Source organism: Drosophila arizonae, chromosome 3 (genome assembly GCF_054131065.1).
Source record: "Drosophila arizonae isolate 15081-1271.41 chromosome 3, UAZ_ARI_1.0, whole genome shotgun sequence".
In the NCBI taxonomy this organism is placed as follows: domain Eukaryota; kingdom Metazoa; phylum Arthropoda; class Insecta; order Diptera; family Drosophilidae; genus Drosophila; species Drosophila arizonae.
In genome coordinates, this window is record NC_142923.1 from 2,952,292 (window position 1) to 2,976,257 (window position 23,966).

General features: G+C 38.8%; 10 protein-coding genes across 14 annotated transcripts; 5 read left to right on the forward strand and 5 right to left on the reverse strand.

Moving 5' to 3' along the window:
• Positions 1–19: 19 nt before the first annotated feature.
• Positions 20–3,231, forward strand: pkaap (A-kinase anchoring protein pkaap). Its single transcript, XM_018002287.2, has 3 exons — positions 20–184; positions 305–517; positions 809–3,231. The coding sequence occupies exons 1-3, from the start codon at positions 157–159 to the stop codon at positions 2,359–2,361; spliced, it is 1,794 nt and encodes a 597-aa protein (XP_017857776.2). The 5' UTR covers positions 20–156; the 3' UTR covers positions 2,362–3,231.
• LOC108610302 (uncharacterized) lies at positions 3,035–6,388 on the reverse strand. Its single transcript, XM_018002306.2, has 3 exons — positions 6,247–6,388; positions 4,388–5,140; positions 3,035–3,939 (listed from the first exon to the last, which is right to left on the reverse strand). The coding sequence occupies exons 2-3, from the start codon at positions 4,396–4,398 to the stop codon at positions 3,336–3,338; spliced, it is 615 nt and encodes a 204-aa protein (XP_017857795.1). The 5' UTR covers positions 4,399–5,140; positions 6,247–6,388; the 3' UTR covers positions 3,035–3,335.
• Positions 5,567–7,878, forward strand: Cyp303a1 (Probable cytochrome P450 303a1). Its single transcript, XM_018002294.2, has 2 exons — positions 5,567–5,902; positions 6,271–7,878. Exons 1-2 carry the CDS (start codon positions 5,818–5,820, stop codon positions 7,683–7,685), a joined length of 1,500 nt encoding a protein of 499 aa, XP_017857783.1. The 5' UTR covers positions 5,567–5,817; the 3' UTR covers positions 7,686–7,878.
• A 1,770-nt stretch (positions 7,879–9,648) lies between these two features.
• heix (UbiA prenyltransferase domain-containing heix) lies at positions 9,649–12,676 on the reverse strand. The gene is made up of 2 exons (XM_018002300.2): positions 11,752–12,676; positions 9,649–11,667 (listed from the first exon to the last, which is right to left on the reverse strand). The coding sequence occupies exons 1-2, from the start codon at positions 12,169–12,171 to the stop codon at positions 11,029–11,031; spliced, it is 1,059 nt and encodes a 352-aa protein (XP_017857789.1). The 5' UTR covers positions 12,172–12,676; the 3' UTR covers positions 9,649–11,028.
• A 116-nt stretch (positions 12,677–12,792) lies between these two features.
• Positions 12,793–15,083, forward strand: LOC108610295 (uncharacterized). The gene is made up of 2 exons (XM_018002298.2): positions 12,793–13,184; positions 13,244–15,083. The coding sequence occupies exons 1-2, from the start codon at positions 13,053–13,055 to the stop codon at positions 14,429–14,431; spliced, it is 1,320 nt and encodes a 439-aa protein (XP_017857787.1). The 5' UTR covers positions 12,793–13,052; the 3' UTR covers positions 14,432–15,083.
• GMF (Glia maturation factor) lies at positions 14,692–16,002 on the reverse strand. Its single transcript, XM_018002308.2, has 3 exons — positions 15,848–16,002; positions 15,583–15,676; positions 14,692–15,465 (listed from the first exon to the last, which is right to left on the reverse strand). Exons 1-3 carry the CDS (start codon positions 15,848–15,850, stop codon positions 15,146–15,148), a joined length of 417 nt encoding a protein of 138 aa, XP_017857797.1. The 5' UTR covers positions 15,851–16,002; the 3' UTR covers positions 14,692–15,145.
• Positions 16,003–16,042: 40 nt separating this feature from the next.
• Positions 16,043–19,230, forward strand: c(2)M (crossover suppressor on 2 of Manheim). The gene is made up of 8 exons (XM_018002288.2): positions 16,043–16,481; positions 16,557–16,717; positions 16,784–17,043; positions 17,109–17,280; positions 17,332–17,701; positions 17,755–18,056; positions 18,126–18,260; positions 18,316–19,230. The coding sequence occupies exons 1-8, from the start codon at positions 16,330–16,332 to the stop codon at positions 18,450–18,452; spliced, it is 1,689 nt and encodes a 562-aa protein (XP_017857777.1). The 5' UTR covers positions 16,043–16,329; the 3' UTR covers positions 18,453–19,230.
• LOC108610301 (BOS complex subunit TMEM147) lies at positions 18,461–19,813 on the reverse strand. Its single transcript, XM_018002305.2, has 4 exons — positions 19,523–19,813; positions 19,296–19,434; positions 19,125–19,233; positions 18,461–19,062 (listed from the first exon to the last, which is right to left on the reverse strand). Exons 1-4 carry the CDS (start codon positions 19,594–19,596, stop codon positions 18,701–18,703), a joined length of 684 nt encoding a protein of 227 aa, XP_017857794.1. The 5' UTR covers positions 19,597–19,813; the 3' UTR covers positions 18,461–18,700.
• Positions 19,814–19,900: 87 nt separating this feature from the next.
• Syx5 (syntaxin 5) lies at positions 19,901–21,998 on the forward strand. Its single transcript, XM_018002295.2, has 2 exons — positions 19,901–21,006; positions 21,074–21,998. The coding sequence occupies exons 1-2, from the start codon at positions 20,352–20,354 to the stop codon at positions 21,823–21,825; spliced, it is 1,407 nt and encodes a 468-aa protein (XP_017857784.1). The 5' UTR covers positions 19,901–20,351; the 3' UTR covers positions 21,826–21,998.
• Positions 21,886–23,902, reverse strand: cni (protein cornichon). 5 transcript variants are annotated; one of them, XM_089463771.1, is made up of 6 exons: positions 23,667–23,898; positions 23,413–23,610; positions 23,207–23,319; positions 23,000–23,143; positions 22,895–22,926; positions 21,886–22,187 (listed from the first exon to the last, which is right to left on the reverse strand). In XM_089463771.1, exons 2-5 carry the CDS (start codon positions 23,560–23,562, stop codon positions 22,899–22,901), a joined length of 435 nt encoding a protein of 144 aa, XP_089319897.1. In that variant the 5' UTR covers positions 23,563–23,610; positions 23,667–23,898; the 3' UTR covers positions 21,886–22,187; positions 22,895–22,898. The 5 variants fall into 5 exon arrangements, with proteins under 5 accessions (XP_089319897.1, XP_089319898.1, XP_089319896.1 ...); XM_089463772.1 differs by lacking the exon at positions 22,895–22,926 and having other exon boundaries at positions 23,667–23,902; XM_089463770.1 differs by lacking the exon at positions 21,886–22,187 and having other exon boundaries at positions 22,557–22,926; positions 23,413–23,581; positions 23,667–23,897.
• Between the last annotated feature and the right edge of the window lie 64 nt (positions 23,903–23,966).

Below are 23,966 nucleotides of genomic sequence, written 5' to 3' on the forward strand. Positions count from 1 at the left end.
ATCGAAATATCGATATAAAAACATTATACATCAGCCCTAGCTAACAACTCTGTGCAGACAATTTACAAACTTCTGCGTTTCTATTATTATTGTAAAATTAATTGACGATTTATTAAACTTTAAATTTTGATTAAAAGAACAGTGTAAAATGTAAAAATGCTCAAGTACATTAAAAGGCAGACGAGTAAGTGATACGAGCATGCAGCTAATGATAAGAAAACACCTGCAGTGTTTGTGTTTATGTTTTTGCTGATGGGTCGAATTTCTATTTTAATTTGTAATTTGTTTTCTTTTTTTCCAACAGGTCGCCGACGCAGCTCTCACGATGCAAGTGATGATGATGATGTGGTCGATTGTGCAGCAGTGGCAGCGGCGCAAAAGCGTAATTCGCTGCGCTCCACAACAAGTTTCTGTGATGAGGTGTTCATGGAGGAGGAGGAGACGGAGGCAAACCCAACTTCGGATGCAATTAGCTTAAGCAACAAAAGTTTGAATGTGGGCGCAGTTGCTGATGAAGGTAATGAGGCAAATGACAACAGTCCGTGTGTGTGTGTGTGTGTGGGTAATGTATCTGCGTGTGTATGTAAATACGGTTACATATGTATTCGTGGTGTGTGCGAATGAGAAGAACAAGGAGCAGAGGGTAAATAGATGGGAAATAATTTGTGCTATGTGTGTGTTTGAATATGTGTATTTGTTGTTGCTGTTTTGTTTACGTTTCCGGCGTGTCATAATTTGCGCTCTTTAATTGATTACTTTTTTCATTGCAATTTTATGGATCATTCTCTTTTTTTTTATCACTGTGCAGCTATATTCGAATACAGCTCGCGCCTCTCCATGTCTCTAAAGGCAATTATCAATGAGCCGGATTGTCTTAGCTACTTTATACAATATTTGGAGTCTCAAAATGAGCTGCCCCTAATCAAATTCTATTTGGACATTGAGAACTTTAAGCGGGCGGCCTTAACACAAATGCCTAACCTGGAAGAGGAGAATGCAACTGCTGATGAAATCGAACCAGCAGTAGATAGCTTCACACTGGAAGCTGAGCAGCACAATGTACCTGAAATAAAAACCCTTTGCGATTTGTCCATGCGCAAGCCGCTCACCGATGACGAGAAGAGTCGCATCTACGCAGAAACAAACAAGCAGATGAACAATAAACCCAAATCGAGTGCAGAACTGCAGCCCATTAGTGCAGCAAGTATCAACGATGCCATAGCCATTTATCAAAAGTATTTAATTGTAAATGCGCCACTACCCGTGGAATTACCCATTGTCAACCTGGCACACATCTCGCTGTACCTTTGTAACAAGGATAGCGAAAAAGGATTGCAACAGGCAATCCCCGCCAGCTGCTTCGATGAAGCGCGCGACTATGTGCTGCAGCAGCTGGAACAGAATCATCTGCAGAATTTCCTGCAGAGCAGCTACTACTGCAAATACTGTGTGGAGCTCATCGAGGGAGAGGCTAGCCTTAATATATACGACGTGCTCTACGACGAGCTAGCTCTATTCTATCTGACGGAATATCTCGAGCAACAGCAGGAGCGCGAATGTCTTGAGTTCTGGATCACCGCAATCAACTTTCGCAAGAGCTGCGATGATCAGAGTGTTGCACAATCAGATGCTATGATCATATACGACCGCTATTTCTCTTTGCAATCAGATTGTCGCCTGTGGATGTCACAAAAGATGCGACTACGAGTAGAGCAGGCAATTTGTGCACCTGCTCAGCTGGCACATGCCTTCGATTTAGCCTTACTCGTTACAGCAAAATATCTGGAGCAAAAGCACTTTGCCAATTTTCTGAAATCAAACATATTTGATAATTATGTTAACGAACTGAAAGCCAAGACGGGCATGCAGAGTGCAACGGACGTAAAAGATGGATCAGGTTTGCAGCACAAGCTAAGCCTGAGACGTTCAAAGAATGTCAACAATCAGCAACGGCATCGTAAGACCTTATCCATGTCTGATTGCCAGCATCTGTCGCAGCATAACACACTTCTAGCAGGTCTTGATACGGGCCACAAGCCACTGAAATCTTCAAATTCGGGCACAGCAAATATGAACATCGATTCCAGGCAGTTGACTAATCCTCAATTGCTTTGGCAACGTCCTGTTAACTCACTCAAATTTGGCCATGTCAATTCGCTGGGCCGATACGAGCGAGATTTCGATTCTGTGGATGCTGTTGCCTCACAAAACAAAGCGCCAGCCTGGTCGCTGAGCGTTAAGAATGCAATGCGCAAGCTGGTCAATCTACCGGAGGATAATGTGCAAGAGGAGATCGCCTGGCAGGTGGCCGAGATGATTGTTAAGGATGTGACTAGCGTGACGCTGCAAAACAAGAATTGATTCAATATTGATTTATTTGCTGCTAAGCAAAGTATTGATTCAATATTTATTAGTTAGTAAGCAAAGAAAACAAAATCAAAATTATTTATGATTTGGGCTCAAATACTTGATATGAATCTCGTGCACAAATCGAATGTGAAAGCTTTCGCTTTTTTACCCTACAAAACCCTAAACAAAACTTAGAACAGCTCTCTCTCGTTCAGTCTACACTGCTGAAAAAAACTATGGAACAAACACAAATTAATTTAATGTAAACATATTTAGATTTTTCTATTTTACACAAAAGCTCTCTTAAATGCTCTTATGAGGGTAGTCTGAAATTATTTTCGACTTTACAATGAAGAAAATTAAATTATTAATCTATATATTTATATTTATTGAGACCTACCCTCATTTATGATTTATAAATTTCAAACGATCGCTCTCTAAGATTTTACTCTCTCATACATTCGACACTTGTCTAAAATATGAACACTTTTAATCTTGTATTAAACACAGACGCTAATCTATATAATTTGCAATTTGAAAAGTAAGCTTTTTGAAAGCTCTTTAAAAATGCAACTTTATCTAGTTCACTCACTCATTTGTTATGTAAAGCACACAGACACAAATACACTCATGAACTTAACGAAAGTTTCCTTCAGTTGGTACCTACAAAAAGTATATTTTTAACTGAAATTTCAGTTGTTTTTTATTTAAATAATATTTGCAGGATAACTGCGAAACAAATTAAATATTATATCTTTCATTCCAGAAATTTAATTTTTACATAGTATATAAAATAACGCGTATACATAACATATTTTTGCATACCGAAACTATATAACAAAATACATTGTTACAAAATAAACTTTTCTATATGACAAGAGATTGTTAACTGTTTTCAAAATATTTGTATATAAGTATTTTAAAGCATAAATTATATAACCTCTATTCCGAGGTATTCACAACTCTTAAATCTGAGGAATAGAACCTCACTTATCCTCCTCTGGCTCCTCCACGGGCACATTTCCCGTTTGGCTGAACCAGCGCAGGATGCGTAACATCGTCTTGGCGGAGTATAAACAGAATGGATATTCATTGTAGCAGCGATCACTGCGTCCACGTAACGCCAGTCCTCGACTAAAAGCGCGTCCAATTTTTGCTGGCGCCATTTCTAAGGAGGATTCCATAAAGTTCATCAGCAGCTCCGCCTCCTCGGAGTGGGCCTCTGCACCAGACATCAGCTGACAGATGAGCGATTGTAAACACTCGAAGGGATCGCGCGCAAGTATGCGTTTCCAATCTATGGAAGCTGTGGCACTGTGATGCACTGCAGCATTGCTGCCACCTCCTGTATCCTGTCTCCCATGGACCCAGCCTAAAGCGCGACTCTTGGTATCTCGCTTGCTACGTTGCAAGCTAAAGGCCGAGCTCGCTTGACCAATAAAATTTGGCAACTGTTGCAGGTTCAACGTCGTGCCCACCTGACCAGCTAAATTTGAAATCTGCTGTATGGGTCGAATGCGATTCCAATCCTGTGCCAACAGATGCATCATATACATAGCACCTAAGCCCATGGCGGCCAATATAAATACACTGTAATAAAAATATACAGAAAATAGTACAAGTATGATCAAATTAAAAAAAAAAAGTCTCAGCTAACTAATAATTTTTCGCGTATACATATACACGTTTGCATACATTTAAATTTGGTACTCATTGCTAATCGTTTTCTTAAGTCTTATCGATACTTTTGTATGGGGGAATCAGTTTCTTTTATTTAGTCAACACTTCCAAGAACATATCGATTAAGCAAACAAAATCGATATTGATAAGCATAGCAAACACGTAAAACAATTGATAACAGCATTGCGCGCACTTCTTTTGAAGGAGGCTTCTCTTCCTTTGCTTCTTTTCGATTTAATTTATATAATATCCACTCAAAATTTTAAATTGATGTTTTATAATAAAGTTTTTTGTAAGCATGCCCAAGTTTTCACTTGAATATCCAGTTGTAGGTGACAAGGATTGAGTATCCACTTACCGTATTCCCATAGCAGTTGCTGTTTGCCGTTTTCTGTTCGCTGTTTGCTGGTATTTAAAAAACGCGTCCGTTTGATTGCGTGGTCAGCGCTTCAATGCGGCACCTTGTTGCGCGTTTTCATGGTTAAAGCCGCCTCGATCGCCTCAACGAATTCGGCTAACGAACTAACAATCTTTTTTTGGCCACAATTAAACCAGCCCAAAGGCTCACAACTTTCCGCCATCGAGAGTCAGGCAGGCAGTCATGACATAATCGCCAAAGACATCCACGTCCAATCAAGATGCAGGCTTCAATTTTGTTTGGGCTCTCGCCACAAACTGGTTCGTTTGCTTTTCAATTGCGATTTTCGTACACTTTTCTTACATTTGCCGTGGATGTGGATGTGGTCAGGCAACTAGTTTTTCCGCCTCCCACTTGGCTTGGCATTTCATTGTTTTTAACCATTTCTTCGTTTGTTATTGTTTGTTGTTGTAGCTTTTATTTGAGCCAGTTTCAATGTTGCGGTCAACAACGGAAAAAATGTTTGAACTTTATGCATGACCATCTATGACCATGGCAGTGGGTCACATAGCAAGTCCTCGTCGAATGCCAGCGGGCAATAGTAAAAATTTCATAAATTTGTAATCCCATCAGCTTAATCCATTGGAACCCAATTGAGTGCTCAATGTCAAACTACGGAAATGGAAATCCATATCAAAGAAGAGGAGAGGAGAAGAGTTGGAATGAGATTGGACTGCATGACTGTGGGATTCTCTGTAAATAATTAAAAAACAGGTATAACTAGTGAATAATTCTAATTCATGCTAATTTTCGATATTTGATAAGAAGAATAATACATATTAAAAGATATTAAAAAAACTTTGTAAAAATGTAAAGAAATCAAATAAGTGTTGATAGATATACAATATATCACTTAAGGAACCATCTGAAAATCCTAAATTGTCCAAGTAATACGAAATGAAATCACAATCTTACAAATTTAAGAGCTCTTTCTTCTACTAGCAATATAACAAAGATATGAGGAAATGTGGAAACTATGTCGGACAGAGATAAAAGCCAAAACACTGTTAAGCCAACAAATCGAGGCAAGATAAATATTACTACTCCTTAAGAGCAAAAGCTGCAATCTGTGTGCAGAAAGCTTTTTGTTGCTCGACGACTATAAAAGAAAGTTACACCCAAGGCTGCGCTTTAGTCGTCTGGCAGATTTGCCAAGCCGCAATTGGCAAACGCAAAAATAAAACACTGACTTCAATTTTTAGCGGGTAACATTTATCGGTTATCGGTTAACATTTAACGGCCAATGCAACAGAACCGGCTAAGTCGGTGGCAATTCGTGAATTACGTAACAGTTGCAACGAAAGTGAAAGCAAACAGTAACAGCATCGCATGTTGCATCATTTGGTTGCAACAACAAGCCAATAAACAAAATGTTTTACGCTGTCATCTTCTTTTCAACAATTGTGCTGCTCTTCCTAATCAGCGGCACAAGGAAACCAGATAAATTTCCACCAGGTAATTTTTCGAAAATTTTAAATTAATGAAATCGGGCAAATATATAAAATGCTATTTTTTGGTTTTTTCTTTTTCATATATCAAATATGAAAATTGCATGCATGTTTTAAGCATTTATGCAAAAGTATAAGTCTTGTAACTTTAATAAAACCAGAATAAAATATAAGAAAAATGATCGAGTTTTGAACATGTTATGTAAGTTTGAATTTAACTTCAGGATCTCTCGATCACCATGTTCATTCAAACAAACAACTTTTTGAAAAAGAAATGCCAGTTGAGCTGGACTGAACGGGTTAGCATCTAGCCTGATATCTGTAGGATAAAGTTAAATATGTATTATATACCTAATCATCTTTTCCTATTGTCAGGTCCACGTTGGTATCCCATTGTGGGTAGTGCACTGCAAATCTCTCACCTGCGCATGCGATTGGGCATGTTCTGCAAGGTGATCGATGAGCTGGCCAGGCGCTATGTGAATCCCTACGGATACTATGGACTGAAGATTGGCAAGGACAAGGTGGTGATAGCGTATACCAATGAGGCAATCAGTGAGATGATGACAAATGAGGACATTGATGGACGCCCCGATGGCATCTTCTATCGGCTGCGCACATTTAATTCCCGTCTGGGTGTTCTCCTCACCGACGGAGAGATGTGGGTGGAGCAGCGACGTTTCATCCTGAGGCATTTGAAGAACTTTGGCTTTGCACGCAGCGGCATGGTGGACATTGTGCACAATGAAGCCAGCTGTCTTCTACAGGACTTGAAGGCCAAGGTCATGGCAGCCGGTGGGAAGGAGGCCAGGATCGAGATGCATGATCTGACTAGTGTCTATGTGTTGAACACCTTGTGGCGCATGCTGAGTGGAAGACGGTATGAGCCCGGCTCAGCGGAGATAACGGAGCTGTTGGAAACTTTCTTTGAATTGTTTAAGAACATCGATATGGTGGGGGCGCTCTTCAGTCACTTCCCTCTGCTTCGCTTTATTGCACCTGATTTTTCCGGTTACAATGGGTTTGTGGAGAGTCACAGGGCTTTATACTCGTTTATGGGCAAGGAGATTGAGTTGCATAGAAAGACATATCGCAATTATGATGAGCCGCGCGACCTGATGGACAGCTATTTGCGCGCCCAGGAAAAGGATAAGGAGAATCCCATGTTCAGCGATGAGAGTTTATTGGCCATATGCTTGGACATGTTTCTCGCCGGTTCGGAGACGACCAACAAAAGCTTAGGCTTTTGCTTTATGCATCTGATTAGACAGCCAGAGATACAGGAACGAGCTTTTGCTGAGATTAAGGATGTGGTGGGGTTGGAGCGCATACCGGAATGGTCGGATCGGAGCAAAATGCCTTACTGTGAGGCCATTACATTGGAGGCGGTGCGCATGTTTATGCTGCACACCTTCGGTATTCCTCATCGTGCTTTGTGTGATACGCGCCTATCCGGCTATGAGATACCCAAGGATACGATGGTAATTGCCTGTTTCCGTGGCATGCTTATCAATAGTTTTGATTTTCCTGAACCGGAAGTATTCGATCCGGAAAGATATCTCGTTGGTGGACAAGTCAAACTGCCAGAGGCATTTAATCCATTCGGCTTTGGACGACATCGTTGCATGGGCGACTTACTGGGTCGACAGAATTTGTTTATGTTCACCACAACGCTGTTGCAGCACTTTAAATTGGTTGCCATTCCTGGCCAAATGCCCGAAGAGGTGCCGCTCGAGGGTGCCACGGCAGCGGTAAAGCCATACGATGCCATGCTGGTGGCCAGATCATGAGCAGCTTTCAAGGAAATGCAATTTTTGTTTAAAATAACAATAGCAATACCGGCTATGGTTTTGCAATGAGCAACGGTCGATATACAGTGCTTATCATAATTATAGCCCACCCTGCAACTTAAACTTTGAGCCCGTTGTAACAAAATTTTTAAGGTTTTTTAAAAATAAATTTTACAGCACATTATAGACTGGAGCATGTTCAGTAGATTTGATCAAAATTTTAGTTCAATTTATGGAAAACTAAGAAAGAACCGTTAACTTTTGCTCTGTGCTAGCATTTTTGCTTGCATTTTTGTGTATCATAATTATAGCCCACTGTCGCAAATTTGAATTTATTAAGTGCGGAACAGACTTTTGGCTTTGCAGACATTGTAATTAAGTAAATTTAGATAGTTTTTAAGAGATGCCGCTTGGAAAACAATTATCTTATTATGAAAAGGGCCGTATTTTCTCACTTTTCGAGTCAGGAGAGTCTATTTCGAGTATTTTACGAATTTTGAAAAAAAGTCTAAGTGTAATTAAAATTTTTTTGGATAACCCCGAAGAATAAGGATCAAGAAGACGTACTGGGTGAAAGCCGTTACTAATTGCGCACGATAAACGCAAAATTATTAAGAAAGCCAGCAACAACCCAACCGCTTGTATAGCTTTGGCCGCACATGTGGCCGAATCTATGTCAGCGATGACTGTTTGGCGAGTACTTAAGAGCTCAGGAATCATAAATAGGTCTAAACTGACCAAAGCATCCATGTTGCTAAGTCGCCACAAGGTTGCTCGACTTGGTTTTGCCGATGGACATACTGCGGCCGATCTGACATACGCGCGTTTGAATCATCGTCTTTTGGCTTACAGTATATTTATAAATTTTTACCCTAACAGGTCGTATTTTCTGATGGGAAAAAGTTTAACCTGGATGGTCCTGATGGGTTTGATACTTATTAGCATGATTTGAGGAAGGATCCTATGTTTTTTTCAAGGACAAACTTTGGAGGTGGCTCCGTCATGATTTGGGGTCCATTTTTTTCATTTGGTACCTGGGAATTGAAGTTTGTAACGAACCGGATGAACAGTGAAGAGTATATTCAGGCTCTGGATAGTATTCTCATTCCATATTCAATTACGTGAGAAACCAATGGTTTTCCAACAGGATAATGCCAGAATCCATGTGAGCAGACGTACAAAAGAGTGTTTGGAGGAATGTCATGTTGATGTCCTTGACTGGCCAGCATGTTTTGGGGATCTCAACCCGATAAAAATGTCTGGGGTAATCTTGCAAGACGTGTGTATGCCAAAAATCGCCAGTTGGAGACAGTTGGATATCTTAAAACGCAAATTCTAAACGACAATGACTAAATAACAAAGTTTCGAAAAGGACCTTTTATTAAATTTAGTGGTTTCAATGAGGAAGAGAATTTTTGAGTTAACTAAGACAAATGGAGGCCGGATTAAGTATTAACATTAGTTTTTCCATTAATCCGCAACGAATTCGGATTTTTTTTACAAAAATATGAATATGGGCTATAATTTTGATACAGAAAATGGTGCTGTTTTTCCTTGTTTTTTACTTCTTTTTAAGAAATCGTTATTAAATCTTGAATTTTAAGTGAAAAAGTTTTTTGCCATTCATAATTGAAATATTGAACTACTCATTTTTGAAGATTTTGAGGAAATATTCCATTTGGGAAAAATTTTCAGCCGATTCGTTTAAGTGGATTAAAAGTGGGCTATAATTATGATAAGCACTGTATATCACAGTCTACCATTTTATACGCTTTATACACCACACTTGATCAAATGTTATCGATATTTAGTATATGGTTATGCGGACAACATTATCGATATTGAATTAATTAGATTATTCTTGGTACGCAAACGCTTACATATATTATATATGCATTGAGCTGAAGTAAATATTCATGCGCCTGCATACCTATCTTGAGTAACTAACTAATCAATCAATGGATTATCCACAACTCCCACTTTTGGTTTTTAATCATTCATTATTGAACACAATATTTTACTACATTCTCTAATTATTTTATGTTTGAATTCTCACATATAACTATTATTGTTCATATTTGTTAATGTTTTTCTTTTGTTACATATATAGTCTACAAAGTTGTCATTTAGGTTATTTTCTTTCGTCATTCGATTCACATCATTTTATCAATTTCAGTTTTGATCAATTTAATTTGATTTTTAAATTGGCCTTTTGATATTTCGCACGTTCTTCAGCAAACAACAAAAGCATTTCGCATTGTGCATACATACAAATTAGATTTAAGCACTAAAAGTACGATACAAATACAAATACATATATATATTTATATAAATATATATATGGCATATATGTATGAAAAACAATTTATCAGCTTAGCAAATATTATACAAATGTTATTTCCACAAATTGCATTGAATTGAATTTTCTATATGTATTAAGAATGCGCATTCCAACAATATTTCATTTGCCTTTTCTTCTTCCACACGAATTGCATAAATTTTTGTTTTGTTTGTTATTGTTATTTAAAGCTATTTGTTTAGGTTTTTGTGATTTATGCTTGGAAAACAATTGTTGCTCGAAATCTTTCGATCGGCATTTTGTTATATATATGTACATATATATATTTTTTTTCTTTTCTTTTTTATTTTAAAATTTGAAATTTGTGTGTTGATATATTCTCACTCTTGAGCCTGCTGCTAGACACTGGGCTTACATGATCTAATTAGATATATATATATATATGTATATATATATGGTGTATATATGTATGTTTTTATGTACGTATGTGTGTGAAAAACGCTAACAATTGTCACATAAAAGCAAAGCCAGCGTTAACTTATTTGCATATTTTAAGCATTTCAATAAAGTAACATTAACTTCATCTTACACATGTATGTATATATGTATGCATGTATATCTAAGATGATTTCATTAATTGTTGCACACATGATCTTGGTCCAGGATTCCAACGCGCGAGAGGAAGAGTACACAGTATATGTATGTATAAACTATAAATTTACGATTCAGTTGAAGTGAAATAAATAAAGTGATTCGCAGCTGCAGCACAGGCTGCTGAGCTATTTCGTTTGGGGGGATATGTTCAGTTCTAGAAATAGAATTAGGATTAGGATTAGGATTAGAGACTAGAAGACTAGCAAAAAGCATTCAACATTTGTGCAACATCGAAATTTGAGACAATATACAAATACAATTTGTATGCATACACACATTCGCTAAAATCAAAATAAACAACTAATGAAATTCCCTAAAAATGTTGCAGCAGTTATTTCTGTTTGAGTTCATTTTTGTATATATAGATATCGTTGCTTTCATCTCCTAATCTTAGTTTTTACGCCACACAAAAGTTGGGAGCTGCTGGGCACAGCAGCAGGCGACTATATAGAGTATCCCAAAGAAGAAGTTGAGTTTTGCCGTCTGCCGTGGCACCGCAGCCATCGTTTGCTCGTTGCGAAAACGTTTCTCGATTTGAAATGCTTGTGGGAGCGTTATTAACGGTAACAGGAACCACAGAGAATACTTCAGTCCAAAAATGAAGAAAAGCGAATAGGGTGTGAAAAGCAGCATGGCATAGAGAACATGGGAGGCAGTCCGTCCAATGAGTATGGCCAGCGTCACAATGCCGGCTTTGCCATCACTTTCCGCATCTCGCGTATTATTGCTATGCAATATGGCCTCTGTATTGAGAGCTAGTGGTATGGCATAGCCCATTGTTGTCCAGTCCACGTGACCCGTTTGCGCCATGAACGCAAATAGCACCGATGTTGGCCCGAACAGTATTAAGATGACGAGATCCCCGAGTGCAATGTATTTGAAACCAATGCCTCCCGTATAGAGGAAACTCGACGATAGGCCGCCAAAGTAGATGAGTGCCAAGTGTTCCATTTTAGCTGGACTCAGCACGGCGAGCAGTACAAAGCCTCCACATCCCGCCAAATACAAAATAGCACCCAATGAAACTACCTAAAAATAAACAAACAGAATCAATTAAAATTGAGTGACTAACATTTTGGACGATACTGTATAAGCATTGATGTCTTCGCTTACCTCATCCTTGGTGAGTATATGATCGACCAGAGTGCGATCGTCAGCCTTTTGTTTATCGATACCTTTAATGTAGTCAAAGTAAGTATTGACCACATTGCCGGCGCAGTGCACCGTGACGACAGTGAAGGCGGTTAAGAAAAATGTGAGCATGGAAAAGTCATCCGACCATTGCGAACGATATGCCAAGGCGGACCCGAGCAGCGTGGGCACTAAACTGGCTGACAGCGACCAAGGACGCAAGGCGAGCAAATAGGTTTTTAATTTCATAAACGTGCCAGAGCTATGATAGTTGGTGCTAATTGATGAAGCTGCTTTCCCATTTGACTTAGCCTCGTGACTGCCGTTCAATAAACGCTCCCGGAGCAGCTGCTGAGAGGCTGCGACATCCTGCTGTTCGTCTTCGCTTCGACTTGTTGCCATTTCTCGCGCTGCTATTCAACTGCCAACTGGAAACTTTGCATTCACCAGCTGTGAATAATTTTCGGCGCCGATCTTGTATAAATTTTGTTGGCACTTATTCTTTTGTTTACAATAGTTTAAATATATTCCTGCCGTCTGTTCAATTCACTGCTAAAATCGTATACACAGCATTTTGTATGTGTGTAAATCGGTTTGTGTCTGTATATATATAAATATGTGTATGTGTGCGTTGCTAGCTGTGTGTAGGGGCAGGGGCTGCAGCTCCAACAACAACAACAAATTTCACCAAACAGCCTGCGTGCTCCAAATCCAAATTGCGAGTCGTCACACTCTAGCCGCACCACCTGCGCCGCACCGTAGAACTTGCATGCAGGCAACACTCACACGCTTTATTGTTATAAAATATATGTATATATAATTAAATTTCACTTAGTTCTTATTTATTTTGCAAGCAATAATATCAGATTGCCTAGCGAGAGAAGAGAGAGCCTAATCAAACAAACCAACTGTCACGTCAGCGCTTGCAGAGTTCGGTCACACTGGCTAATTTAGTGTGTTTAAAGAAAGAGATTTTGCAGCACTTAAACTGGACAGTATGCTGCTCGTGATATTTGCTAGAAAACTACAAGGCTAACAAAGTCTATGACTGCTCATTAGTTGATTGCATTATATTGAACAGAATTTAAATTTAAAATTCGATTCAATTGATATTGTTACCTAAATCTACTCTTGCTTGTGTCACGACTGTTGGATTTAAATTTTGCTCACATTACACCCAGCCCTGACTATTGGACAACGATTGCTATCGGCGCAGCCCTAGTTCTTAACCAACAGCTGTTGGCATTTGTTTACATCCAAATATTAATCAAAACATTAAAACCATGGATTTTAATGTGCATAAAATATGTAGAGTGTGTCTGGAGGAAGGGGCGCCAAGCCCACTAACATCCATTTATAGCACAGACTTTGCAATGATGCCCTCACAAATGTTAATGATGTGCTCTAAGATTCGCGTAAGTTGTATGCAAAAAACTAATTGAAAATATTAAAAAATAAAAACAACTCTTTGCAGGTTTATAAAACGGACGGCCTTCCCGCGGGCATTTGTAATAACTGTCTGTACCGGCTAGGAGTAGCTTATCATTTTCAGCAGGAGTGTGAGAACAGCGACTTACGCCTGCGTCAATATTTGGGACTACATGAATCCTTTCGCCACGATGCAGCGACGAACACCGAAAGTGAGATTAAACCAATGCCTGCGAATGTGCAACTGAATTCCAGTGATGAGGAGGATGGCCAAGCGGATATAAAGCGCAGCAAACGACGCTCACGATACCAACGGAAACCGCCCGAGAGCCACAAAAAGCGTGGACCTAAGCCAGTGGCCAAACTGCCACACACCTGCTACGTGGCTACCTGCCAAAAGAGCTTCAAGTGTGCTGCACAGCTCACTCAACATATTCGTACACATACCGGCGAGAAGCCATATGCCTGCAGCTATTGTGCCCAGCGCTTTGCCCAGAAATACAATCTCAAAGTTCACGAGCGAACGCACACGGGGAACAAACCATTTCAGTGTGAGATCTGTTCAAAACAATTCTCAGCGCTGGGCAACTTTCAGGCGCATCAGAAGATCCACAGCGGCGTGCGGGATCAAATCTGCTCGCTGTGCCAGAAAGCCTTCTACACTGCCGGCGATCTGTCGAAGCACATGATCACCCACACGGGCATTAAAAATCATCATTGCGACGTATGCGGCAAGTCCTTCAGCAGACGTCGCGACATGCGCGCTCACAAGGTCAAGTTGCATCCGCTCGAATCGAGCACCGAACATGATATTGTAGACGACGATGATGATGAGCCCATCGATACGGATCCCGTGGGCTTGGATACCTTGGAGCATTCGCATTTCAAATGTCCCGATTGTGATAAAGCTTACGATTCGGCTGATAGCTTAAGTCTGCATTTCCGCACGCATGCGGTGAATAATAATTTATTGAATCTACCTTTGCCCGCACCGCCGCCCATGTCACATCACTACCACCACCATCACCCCGCTGGCGCACCCCCATCTACTGCTGCAATGCATCATCACGATGCACTACAACTGCATCATTTGGCGCCACCGAATGCAGCCACCCAAATGGGCATGGCGGCCATGGCCCATATGTTGGCACCGCCACCACCGCCTCCACCCACACCCAGCGATGGGCGTTACACAATGTTGCACCATACGGCGGCACAGCGACTGCACTACTAAAAATTCCTAATAAAGCAAGACTTAACTAAAAATTAATGTAGTTTTCAATTATTGCATAGACTCGCATGAATCTCAGATTTTGATTCTAGTCAAGAATACATTTAAGATAGACTTGAACTCGTTGAACTCTTCGTTTGGCTGTTGATATATTTTACTCTCTTTACACATCATCTATAAATGCACGGTAAACATCACTTGATATACCCTCGATGATCCACAATAATTACAGGGTATAGATATACACCCATATTCTACTTAAGTACAGTTTGATATTTTGTAATATATTGAACACTTTTGTTTAAGCATTACATATGCAATTATGTATATAAAAATGGAATTCTTTGTCATGTTTTTTTGTTGTTTGTACAATAAATATATAAAATTTGGCAAGCACAGCTTCTATAAGATCATTTGTATTGCTTCTTAAACTCTCAACTAAAATCACTTTATAAATTCATTACAAATACATTTAAATGTAAAACTATATACTGTTTGCTGCTTGCTTTTTGTTGGCATTGTATAAATAATTTAAAATGTATTATTTTGTTTATATAAAAAAGGAATTGTCATATTTGTTATATTGCTTTGCTTTGCTGTTTGGTATGTATCGTTATCGTTGGTATTTCGCTTCGGCTCCATTTAAAATATATATGAGAAACTATTTGTAAAATATTGCTTTCTATATATGAATGACGCGCAGAGTGTGATCTGCATCTACTTAAGCTTAGCCCTCAGCCAATCCTCGGTTAATTCATCCAATTCACGTATTTCGTACACTCGAGTCAGATCCACTTCTCTCTGCAGCGCGCTTTTTGTGCAGGCATACATCATTTGCAGTTCTATTTGACTGTCTCGCGGTGTGTAGAAGATGAAGCACATAGGATACGAAATACGCTGATCGTCGTGCACCATTTTATATGTGTAAATCACGTAGCGGGGCTGATGGCCAGGCAGTAAATCCTGCAGCTCCTCCACAGAAATATCATCAATGAACTCATCGAGCACCACCGATTGCTTCTCCCTATCAACTTTTACTGTTAGGCGGAAAGAGAAGGAAAGTGAAAGAGAAAGGGAGAAGATATATCAATCAACGGCCCGTTTGCTTTAGATACTTTGTTGTCATGGCAACATTCTATAAATTTTCCGCTTACATATCAGCGCTGAATTGGTTTTGCTTTTACGAAAGCGAAACTTTTTCAATTCCTCGAGCACCTCATTGCTAATGTCGCATATTTTGTTATCACCCTGCAATTGCAACAGTTTTAATTAGTTAATGCATTTAAAGAATAACAAATCTTATCGCCTCATCAACAGAACGCACAAAGCACGAAAAATTGGCCCGCCCACAGAGCAAAACAATTAGTCATTCTTTTTCATATGCTATGCGATGCATTGAGAGAAAATAAAAACTCTCACCATTTAGATTTATCTGCACTTGTATCTAAGAGTTATTTCAAAGTTATTTTTTCTTTTTTATAAACGAAAACAGCGGCAGATAACACAAATAATAAAAACCTTTTGCCGTATCCACCTTCTTTGTTTTGACTCAACACGAACACTAGATATACATATGTACATACACCTGTGGGCACCCTCATAACTTAACATTCACTCAAATGTTATTTCCAGCTGTTGCTCGTACTATCGATTAATGACAACAAGCTGTAATACCAATCAACAATAAAAGATATGAAATACATAAATTTAAAAAATTACTTAAAGAAATACGTTTTTTGAGTTTAATTAGAAAAATATTATCTTAACGAAACAAAATCTCTGTTAACGATCATTTCCACTATTAAAATTAAGTGCTGCAAAACGTGACATTTTTCCCGCCCAAAACATCAAATATGCTTAAATTTACCGTTCATTTATGAAACCGGCAACTAAATAGCGCCATGGCGCTAAAACAAGTTAACTTCAAAGGAAATAAGGAAATAAATCTCTTAAAACCCTGCTGGATAGCAGGCAATAAAAAATATTCAACAACGCAATTTGTAAAACAGTTTTCGCGACATGAAATTAACGAAATCGACGTGGTTGCAAGTTGGTAGGTCCGATGTTGCAAGCATAACTGCAAACTTTATAACTGTAAATTGATGTACTGAATATATTTGATAAAAAGCGAAAAAATATCCGACATTATTGAGACGAATCAGGTGAGGAGAGGAACCCTAAATAATGTAGTGGACACTCTGAGCTGTCGAGCGGTTACCTTCAAAGACATTGCGCGCCTCACTTTTGGAATTAATTACATATTAAATCAACAGGTTACCTCGCTACTGGGTAAATATAGTTATATAATTGCATTCCAGTTGCTATTCTAAAATCATAACTATTGTGTTCACCTAGATGATACCAAGCATTTGCTGGAGCAAATTATGAGGAACAAATTCGATTTAAGTCAACCGACGCAGCAAACAAATACGAATTTTAATTGCCGCAAAAGAAAGCAAATTATCACGAAGCACACAACGACTGTTTGTGTGGCAAAGAGAGCTAGAGTCAGAGAGCCGCAACTATTAGATGAGGAAAATGTAGATTATTATAGACATTTATTAACCGAATCTCAACAATGGAATATTGAGAAGGAAAATGTGGCAATCGAACAGGTAATAGTTTATATATATAAATGCAAAGTATGGTCTGACATTTTTGGTCTGCCTTGACATTTCAGTCACAAACTATAGAAGTGGCTCGCACTTGCTTACCCGAGCACATGATAAGCATAACGCACGAGCTAACTTTTACAGAAATGGAGCAGGAGACAATGTGGAACAATGGCTTTGGTGACTCCAATCAAGTTGATGTGACCGCGCTTGAAGAATTTCTGCCAGCCAGAAATGCTGGTAATATAATCAGCTATTCTTATCTATATATAGGTATTTATATATTTTTAGTGAAGCGCAAGTCGCTTGACCACTGTCCTACAGGTGTTTTGAGCTATAAAATGCCTAGATTAGAAACAGATGCAATTATGGAGCAGACAAACAATAGTCCTCAAAACTTGAATCCTTGTCAGCCGCTGGAGCAGGAGATGGAGCAGCTGGAATTGCCTCCACCAATTGTTATTACTCCACAAAAACCTAAAACTAAATCAAAACGCAAAAACAGAGTTATTAAAGATCAAATCATAAAATTATCAAGGGATGCTCTGCTCCGAGACAGGGAAATCTTTTTTAGAAGATTAACAAAAGGAAAATGGCGGAAACCTAAAATTATTAAGCACAACAATACCTGTGAGGTATTGCTAAATAGTTTTAGGCACAGGTTAGATTTTATTATTGTTTATAAATATTATTATAATGACATTGTTCGTGCAGTCAACTTTTTCCAGATCGTTTGAAGAGAGGGGTGCAGCTGAACAGTGAACAAGCTGAAGCGGCGTGTGAATCGACACTACGAGCTATATTAGGAGCTGAGTATAGTGATGAACTGTCCAGAGAGATACTGTCTATGAGACCTCTAAGTCCACAGCTCTTAAATACTTTAGAGATTTCTGCTTTGCCACCACTAGAGACAGAGCAACCTATTCAGCTCTCTCCACCTGCAATTGAGGGTCCACAATGCAATAACAACAATAATAATTCCTATACCACTTGCGATGACGATATTAAGAATATAGGTAGGCGGACGATGAGTTTAGTTGCGGCTTCTAGCTAACTAACTAATATTTAATCTCTCTTCAACAAAGATTCTTTGCGCATTATGATGCATTTGCTCAGCATATGGCGCTATAATCCCGATTTAAAGTGTATAAATGCCAACAAGTTTATCAAATCATATCCGGATCGCTTTAAAGCGGCCCTGGCATTCAATCATTTGTTATGTTAGTAACATAGATAAAAGTAAAATACGATATCTAATTTTTTCTTATCTCTTAGATCTTGCAAAGGAAGGCTTTATAGAACTCTCCACGAAGCCGGACTCTGTAGAGATAAACGAAATTACTTTAGGCGCAGAGTCCAATTGGCTTATTGAAGAAAACTTAACAACTTGCGAACAGTTTATAAATAATTGATTTCTAACTGTTAGTTAATTAACACTCGAGTGTTTATATTTGGTTTTGAAGTTTCTTTTTTTTTTCTCTATTTTTGTATAAACTTGTTTCTTGTTACTGTTTAAATAACTATAATTCATTAACATTTGTTTAATTCTCTAAATCGTTCTTTGTTTTGTTATCTTTCGTCTTAAACTCTTGTACCTCTCTAAATACCATTAAAACCAAAGCATATGAAAAACAAAATTCAATGAAAAACTAAAATTGAATTAAATGCCAATTTGCTGGGCCAGGCATGCATAAATATTCAGTGAGCAGAAGCCAATGATGGCAGCAACCAGAGCTTTGACTGCAATCGATGTCCAAGGTCCAATGCTTAGGATGTGCAACAAGCCTTCCAGCCAAACACCCTTAAATATGGTCACGACCAACAATATGGAGACTAGTGGCTTTAGTGCCTTGTTGAGATCGTGGCGTGTGAACAACCAGATCAACGTGGCAGTTGATAAATGCTGGACGAGCATCACGTTGGACTCCAAGCACTTCTGTATATAGATCCAGCTGAACTCGGTGCCACGTGCGCCTACCCACAACATAATGCCACGTGACAGTATGACCTCCGCAGTTGCCCCTGAAATGAATGAATGAATAATTAATTTAACTTAATTGAAATCCTGGAGATTGTAACCTTACAGCCCAATCCAGCGGTGATTAATTTCGAGTGGCCCTTGCCGGGTATGCGACTCAGTATAAGTGCAAAGCCAAGTAGATCGGCAATATCCACGCTGCAGCGCAGTATTTCCTACAAGAACATGCCACATATTTAAACCGAATAATAAATATTTCATAATCTGAATTGCATACCGCGAAAAAGTTAAATTCTCCGTTACTCGAAGATGAGTCCGAATAGAAGAATGTAGCTAATACGAGCATTTTACAGAGCTGTGTGAATATATAAATGCAGCCTGCCTGCACACATTTCCAGAACGCACCATATTCCGACCTGAAAAATATTTATCAATTTTAACAAATGTTTATTGATTAATGGTTTGATTTATTGGTTGCCCTAATTCAAATTATATATTACTTACAGGCCCGAGTATTTGTAGGTGAAATAATATGGCAGTAGTAGTGCAACACAATTTCCAAAGTGATACAGCGTCATTTTCTTTTATAAACCTTGACTTTTTCGGTTAATTATGTTAAAACATTAATTTATAGTACAAATTGGCACACGAGACGAAATGAATGAAAAAAACACTGGGTAAGAGGAAGAACGGCGAGAGAATGCAGCAGCTGTCAATTGTTGCCGGTGGCGCTGCCAACTCACGATATTTGGTGTAGTTAAATACCAATTTTATCTATGTAAATAAGAAAAACAAACAATAATCCTTCAAAATATGGTCAACTTGTTTAACTCAATATATGCCAAATGACTTTTTTGTATTGAAAACTCATATTTGGCGCTTACTTCACACAACTATATCTACTTAAATAAAATTGTATTAATAATTTAGTTTGGTATTTTATATTTATATGGTATTTGATTGAGTTGGCAGCTCTCTTCGCCAGCAACACGTCATCTGTCATCTGGGATGGCTTGACTGTGCATGTGTGGGTATGACTGTTTTTTTTTATTAGTGCAAAATATCTAGGAAACTCATAATTCAATCGCAAAATTCCACAGAATAATTTGTGAGAAATTTATAAATATATATTTAACGTGGATACAAAATTGAATTAAGAACTGCAGCACATGCAAGTAAATCGCCAGAAGGGTAAATTAATCCAAGTCGTAAAACAAGAAAGCGAAGAGCTGTGCATGACGAATGCAAAAAGCAACGTCAACAACAAATACATTAACAAAAGCAATACGAAGGACAGGGATCTAAGCAACTAAGAACCTTGACTTGAAATGAAATGCAAACTCGACGCCGTCATCAACAAACGGACCAGCAGGAATTCAGCAGCAATTACAGTGTCCAGCAATTGCCACAGCAGGAGCAACTGCAGCAGCAGCAGTCGCTAATCCATCCTGGCCAACAGCAGTTGTTGTACGTAGCTCCACCATCGGAAGCTGCCATTAATATTGGCGAACCTTCTTCGAGTGTCGACGCAGACGACAAATACGACAAGGCCGCCCGTCAGTGGAACTTGTTTAGTGGCATTTCGTCACGCTCTGGCCAGGCGCTGCGCACTTTCATACAACAGCCATTGAGCGCCGCTGCGGCTGTTGTTACAGGCAATCATCCCAATCAGCCGCAAAGCTTAGATAATAACAATAGCAGCAACAGCTACGAGAAGAGCGTCTACAATTTCGGAGGTCACCCGGCACAGGTTGAAACTGAAGAAATCGAGGAGCCAGAAATATTCATAATGGCTGCAAGAGATCGTACGGGCGAGTTTGCCAATGCGATTCGTTCGCTACAATCACGAAACATCACACGAGCGGTCAATATACGAGATCCGAGGAAGGCCAAACAGGTGCAGAGCTATTCGGAATTTATGATGGTTGCCCGCTTCATAGGCAAGAATATTGCCAGCACATATGCGAAACTGGAGAAACTTACCATGTGTAAATTAATCAATTATACATATCTATTCTCTATTTATAGAATTAACCGTTATTCACTTGCTTGCAGTGGCCAAAAAGAAGAGTCTATTCGATGACAGACCGCAGGAGATTCAGGAGCTGACCTACATCATCAAAGGTGACTTGAATGCATTAAACCAGCAAATAGCCAAGCTGCAGGACATCTCCAAGGATCAGCGCCGCACCACAAATGGCAAGCACCTCGTCTCACATTCCTCCAATATGGTGCTTGCTCTGCAATCTAAATTGGCCAGTATGAGCACAGACTTCAAGCAAATCCTTGAAGTACGTACGGAAAATCTCAAGCATCAAAAGTCAAGACGTGATCAATTCAGCCAAGGTCCTGGACCTTTGGCAGCGCACACCGTTTCACCATCGACCGCCAAGCAGGGTTCACTGCTGCTCAGCGAGGAGAATCAAGCGGTTAGCATAGATATGGGCGGAACAGAAGCGACGCCCCTACTAGGAGCTAGTTCACATCTCCAGCAGCAGCAGCAGCTGGCCATCTACGATGAATCCGATTCGTATGTACAACAGCGTGCTGAGACAATGCAGAATATTGAGTCAACAATTGTGGAGCTTGGAGGCATCTTTCAGCAGCTGGCGCATATGGTTAAAGAGCAGGAGGAGATTGTTGAGCGCATCGATACTAATGTGGCGGATGCGGAGCTAAATATTGAGGCAGCGCATGGCGAAATACTCAAATATTTTCAATCCGTTTCCAAAAATCGTTGGCTTATGATTAAGATCTTCGGTGTTTTGATATTCTTCTTCCTGTTCTTTGTTGTTTTTATGTCATAATTAATGCTAAATACTAACCCAATTCTAAATTATTGTGAATACATATGGCATACACCTATATACATATATATGTAATATATTTTTATCGAAATGGAGATATGTACAAAGGTATATTCTTGATTCAAATTCAAGCCGTTTGTAAAATAAAGTTAAATCAAGATACGTACGCCAAATTTCATGTTGGGCAATTACATTTATGCAGATAGGGCTAGTTGGCAGGCAGCCAAGGTTTGATAAGAACTTGTTTGTAATCTTTATGATGTTTAAAGTGCTGTGGCCCGTATACAATTGGTTTAGATATCTTAACAGTCCTCTGTTTCAATGGATAGGTAGCTTAGTCGAATATGCCGCTATCTCGCAAGCTATTTAGAATATATAGAAATTAAATGTTATAAATATTTGGCGTATAGTTCTTAAATAACATTAACATCTTATGTATATTCATAATTGTAACTGACTAGTAATGCTTGCTGCCGATGACTTAGGCAATAGATTAGATGGAAGATAGTGTTAGAGATATAACTTTAAGTGTAGCCTACGTCTAAGATAACATTACCAGATACTAGCCTACTACTAGAATTCGTCAAGGTCGAGTCGAAGTCCTCAGTAAGCCGCATTCACTGTAGCGTATGAGTTTTACTTTGTAAAAGTAGCAACAAATTAAAATGGATAAGTTTTACCTTCAATGTAGTTCTTAATACTTCCATAAAATAAAGTAAATGTTACAATAATTTCTGTTAGTTTACTGTATTTATTTTTTCTGAGGCTTCAACTACCAAATGCAAAACTAAGTAAATTATATTTAAAAAATAATAATAAAAAAACCATTAGAAATCTACGCAGACGTTTCCTTGTTATGGTTGACATTATGAATAAACTAGCAAATTTTTACATTTAAAAACATTCTTCGCTCCCAAATGGAGTTGTGTAGGACTGGTTAGGCGTGTGTGTGTATGTGTGTCTGTCTGTGTGTGCGCGTGTGTATGTGTGTAGATATATATGCGGATGTAGATGTAGAAGATGCTCTAGTGCCAACAATGAGATCCCCAGGCAGCTGCCCTTTTTATACCCTCTTATGTTGAGATGAGCGAATAAACCATGCTAAAATTAGCAGAAAAACGAAAACAGAACGTTAGACAAATGCAAAATGATATTTATAAGCATAAGTAATTACCCGTATATATAGTAGAAGAAGCTGATCAAGTAGACGGCTAATTTAATCCAACCCTCGCGCAAATTCCGCGATAATGTGTCCGTCTTTAAAACCGTAGTGGGATCATATAAACCAGGACCCGACATCAATGGACGATTCTTGTAGCTGCAAGCCAATTATCAAATCAATTGATGTAATCATGATTAATCCTATGGTGATACAACTTACCGCCATATATGGTAGGCTATTAATGGTATATTGAGGCAAAGTGAATACCATTCTCCGCAGAATAAGAAAAGTAAATTTAAGAAAAAGTGCAGAAAATATTCCGGCAAAACCAGCTGTAAAAATTCAAAATGATTAGTCATTGCTTAAGTCACACTCCAAACTAATATTCACATATATATGTGTGTATATATTATATATTCTCTTACCGGGTTGAGACTATTGCACTGATCGATTGGATTTTTATAATCTGTTTTGAGCTCATCAAATGCAATCACATGAAATATCGCGAAAAATATTAGAAATGCATCGCCAATGAGCGCCACAATATACGTGAAAGCGGTGAAGTTGAAGGCCATTGTTTATAGCGGCTTGATACTAAAATACTTCTGGGTGTTATTTGAAAGCTAATAAAATATATATTACAGATGTTTATTTAAATTGTTTTGTTATAATTACGCACTGGTACTGCTACATGAGTGTGTGAGTCGTGTAGAATGATGACAGCTGTGACTGTCGCTTAATTTTTCGCCCTAATGCTATTAACAGTGCGTGCCAGTGTCGCCCTACTTGGGTTTTATGAAAATGTTTTGAATAAAATTTATTTGCAATTTCTGTATAAACTATTTCATGAAAAATCTACTTAAACCATATTTAGACAACTTTGAAGAAAATCATGGCTCTATTATATATTGAAATCTGTTAGTCATATAACAAACACAAAACGACTCTGTTAAGGGTGTGTCGCTGTAAACAGCTGGAA

What these genes read in the sequence shown, in the direction of transcription:
- pkaap (XM_018002287.2), top strand. Translation starts at nt 157, where the DNA reads ATGCTCAAGTACATTAAAAGGCAGACGA. An exon ending in GTACATTAAAAGGCAGACGA is followed by an intron (nt 185 to 304) that starts GTAAGTGATACG and finishes TTTTTCCAACAG; the next exon opens with GTCGCCGACGCAGCTCTCAC. An exon ending in GGGCGCAGTTGCTGATGAAG is followed by an intron (nt 518 to 808) that starts GTAATGAGGCAA and finishes ATCACTGTGCAG; the next exon opens with CTATATTCGAATACAGCTCG.
- LOC108610295 (XM_018002298.2), top strand. Translation starts at nt 13,053, where the DNA reads ATGGATTTTAATGTGCATAAAATATGTAGAGTGTGTCTGGAGGAAGGG. An exon ending in TGATGTGCTCTAAGATTCGC is followed by an intron (nt 13,185 to 13,243) that starts GTAAGTTGTATG and finishes AACTCTTTGCAG; the next exon opens with GTTTATAAAACGGACGGCCT.
- Cyp303a1 (XM_018002294.2), top strand. Translation starts at nt 5,818, where the DNA reads ATGTTTTACGCTGTCATCTTCTTTTCAACAATTGTGCTGCTCTTCCTA. An exon ending in ACCAGATAAATTTCCACCAG is followed by an intron (nt 5,903 to 6,270) that starts GTAATTTTTCGA and finishes TCCTATTGTCAG; the next exon opens with GTCCACGTTGGTATCCCATT.
- LOC108610301 (XM_018002305.2), bottom strand. Translation starts at nt 19,596, where the DNA reads ATGACGCTGTATCACTTTGGAAATTGTGTTGCACTACTACTGCCATAT. An exon ending in ACCTACAAATACTCGGGCCT is followed by an intron (nt 19,435 to 19,522) that starts GTAAGTAATATA and finishes AATATTTTTCAG; the next exon opens with GTCGGAATATGGTGCGTTCT. An exon ending in AATCACCGCTGGATTGGGCT is followed by an intron (nt 19,063 to 19,124) that starts GTAAGGTTACAA and finishes CATTCATTTCAG; the next exon opens with GGGCAACTGCGGAGGTCATA.
- Syx5 (XM_018002295.2), top strand. Translation starts at nt 20,352, where the DNA reads ATGCAAACTCGACGCCGTCATCAACAAACGGACCAGCAGGAATTCAGC. An exon ending in ACTGGAGAAACTTACCATGT is followed by an intron (nt 21,007 to 21,073) that starts GTAAATTAATCA and finishes ACTTGCTTGCAG; the next exon opens with TGGCCAAAAAGAAGAGTCTA.
- cni (XM_089463772.1), bottom strand. Translation starts at nt 23,562, where the DNA reads ATGGCCTTCAACTTCACCGCTTTCACGTATATTGTGGCGCTCATTGGC. An exon ending in AGTGCAATAGTCTCAACCCG is followed by an intron (nt 23,320 to 23,412) that starts GTAAGAGAATAT and finishes GAATTTTTACAG; the next exon opens with CTGGTTTTGCCGGAATATTT. An exon ending in TTCTTCTACTATATATACGG is followed by an intron (nt 22,188 to 22,999) that starts GTAATTACTTAT and finishes TATTCTAAATAG; the next exon opens with CTTGCGAGATAGCGGCATAT.
- GMF (XM_018002308.2), bottom strand. An exon ending in AACCAATTCAGCGCTGATAT is followed by an intron (nt 15,466 to 15,582) that starts GTAAGCGGAAAA and finishes TCCGCCTAACAG; the next exon opens with TAAAAGTTGATAGGGAGAAG.
- heix (XM_018002300.2), bottom strand. Translation starts at nt 12,171, where the DNA reads ATGGCAACAAGTCGAAGCGAAGACGAACAGCAGGATGTCGCAGCCTCT. An exon ending in ATATACTCACCAAGGATGAG is followed by an intron (nt 11,668 to 11,751) that starts GTAAGCGAAGAC and finishes GTTTATTTTTAG; the next exon opens with GTAGTTTCATTGGGTGCTAT.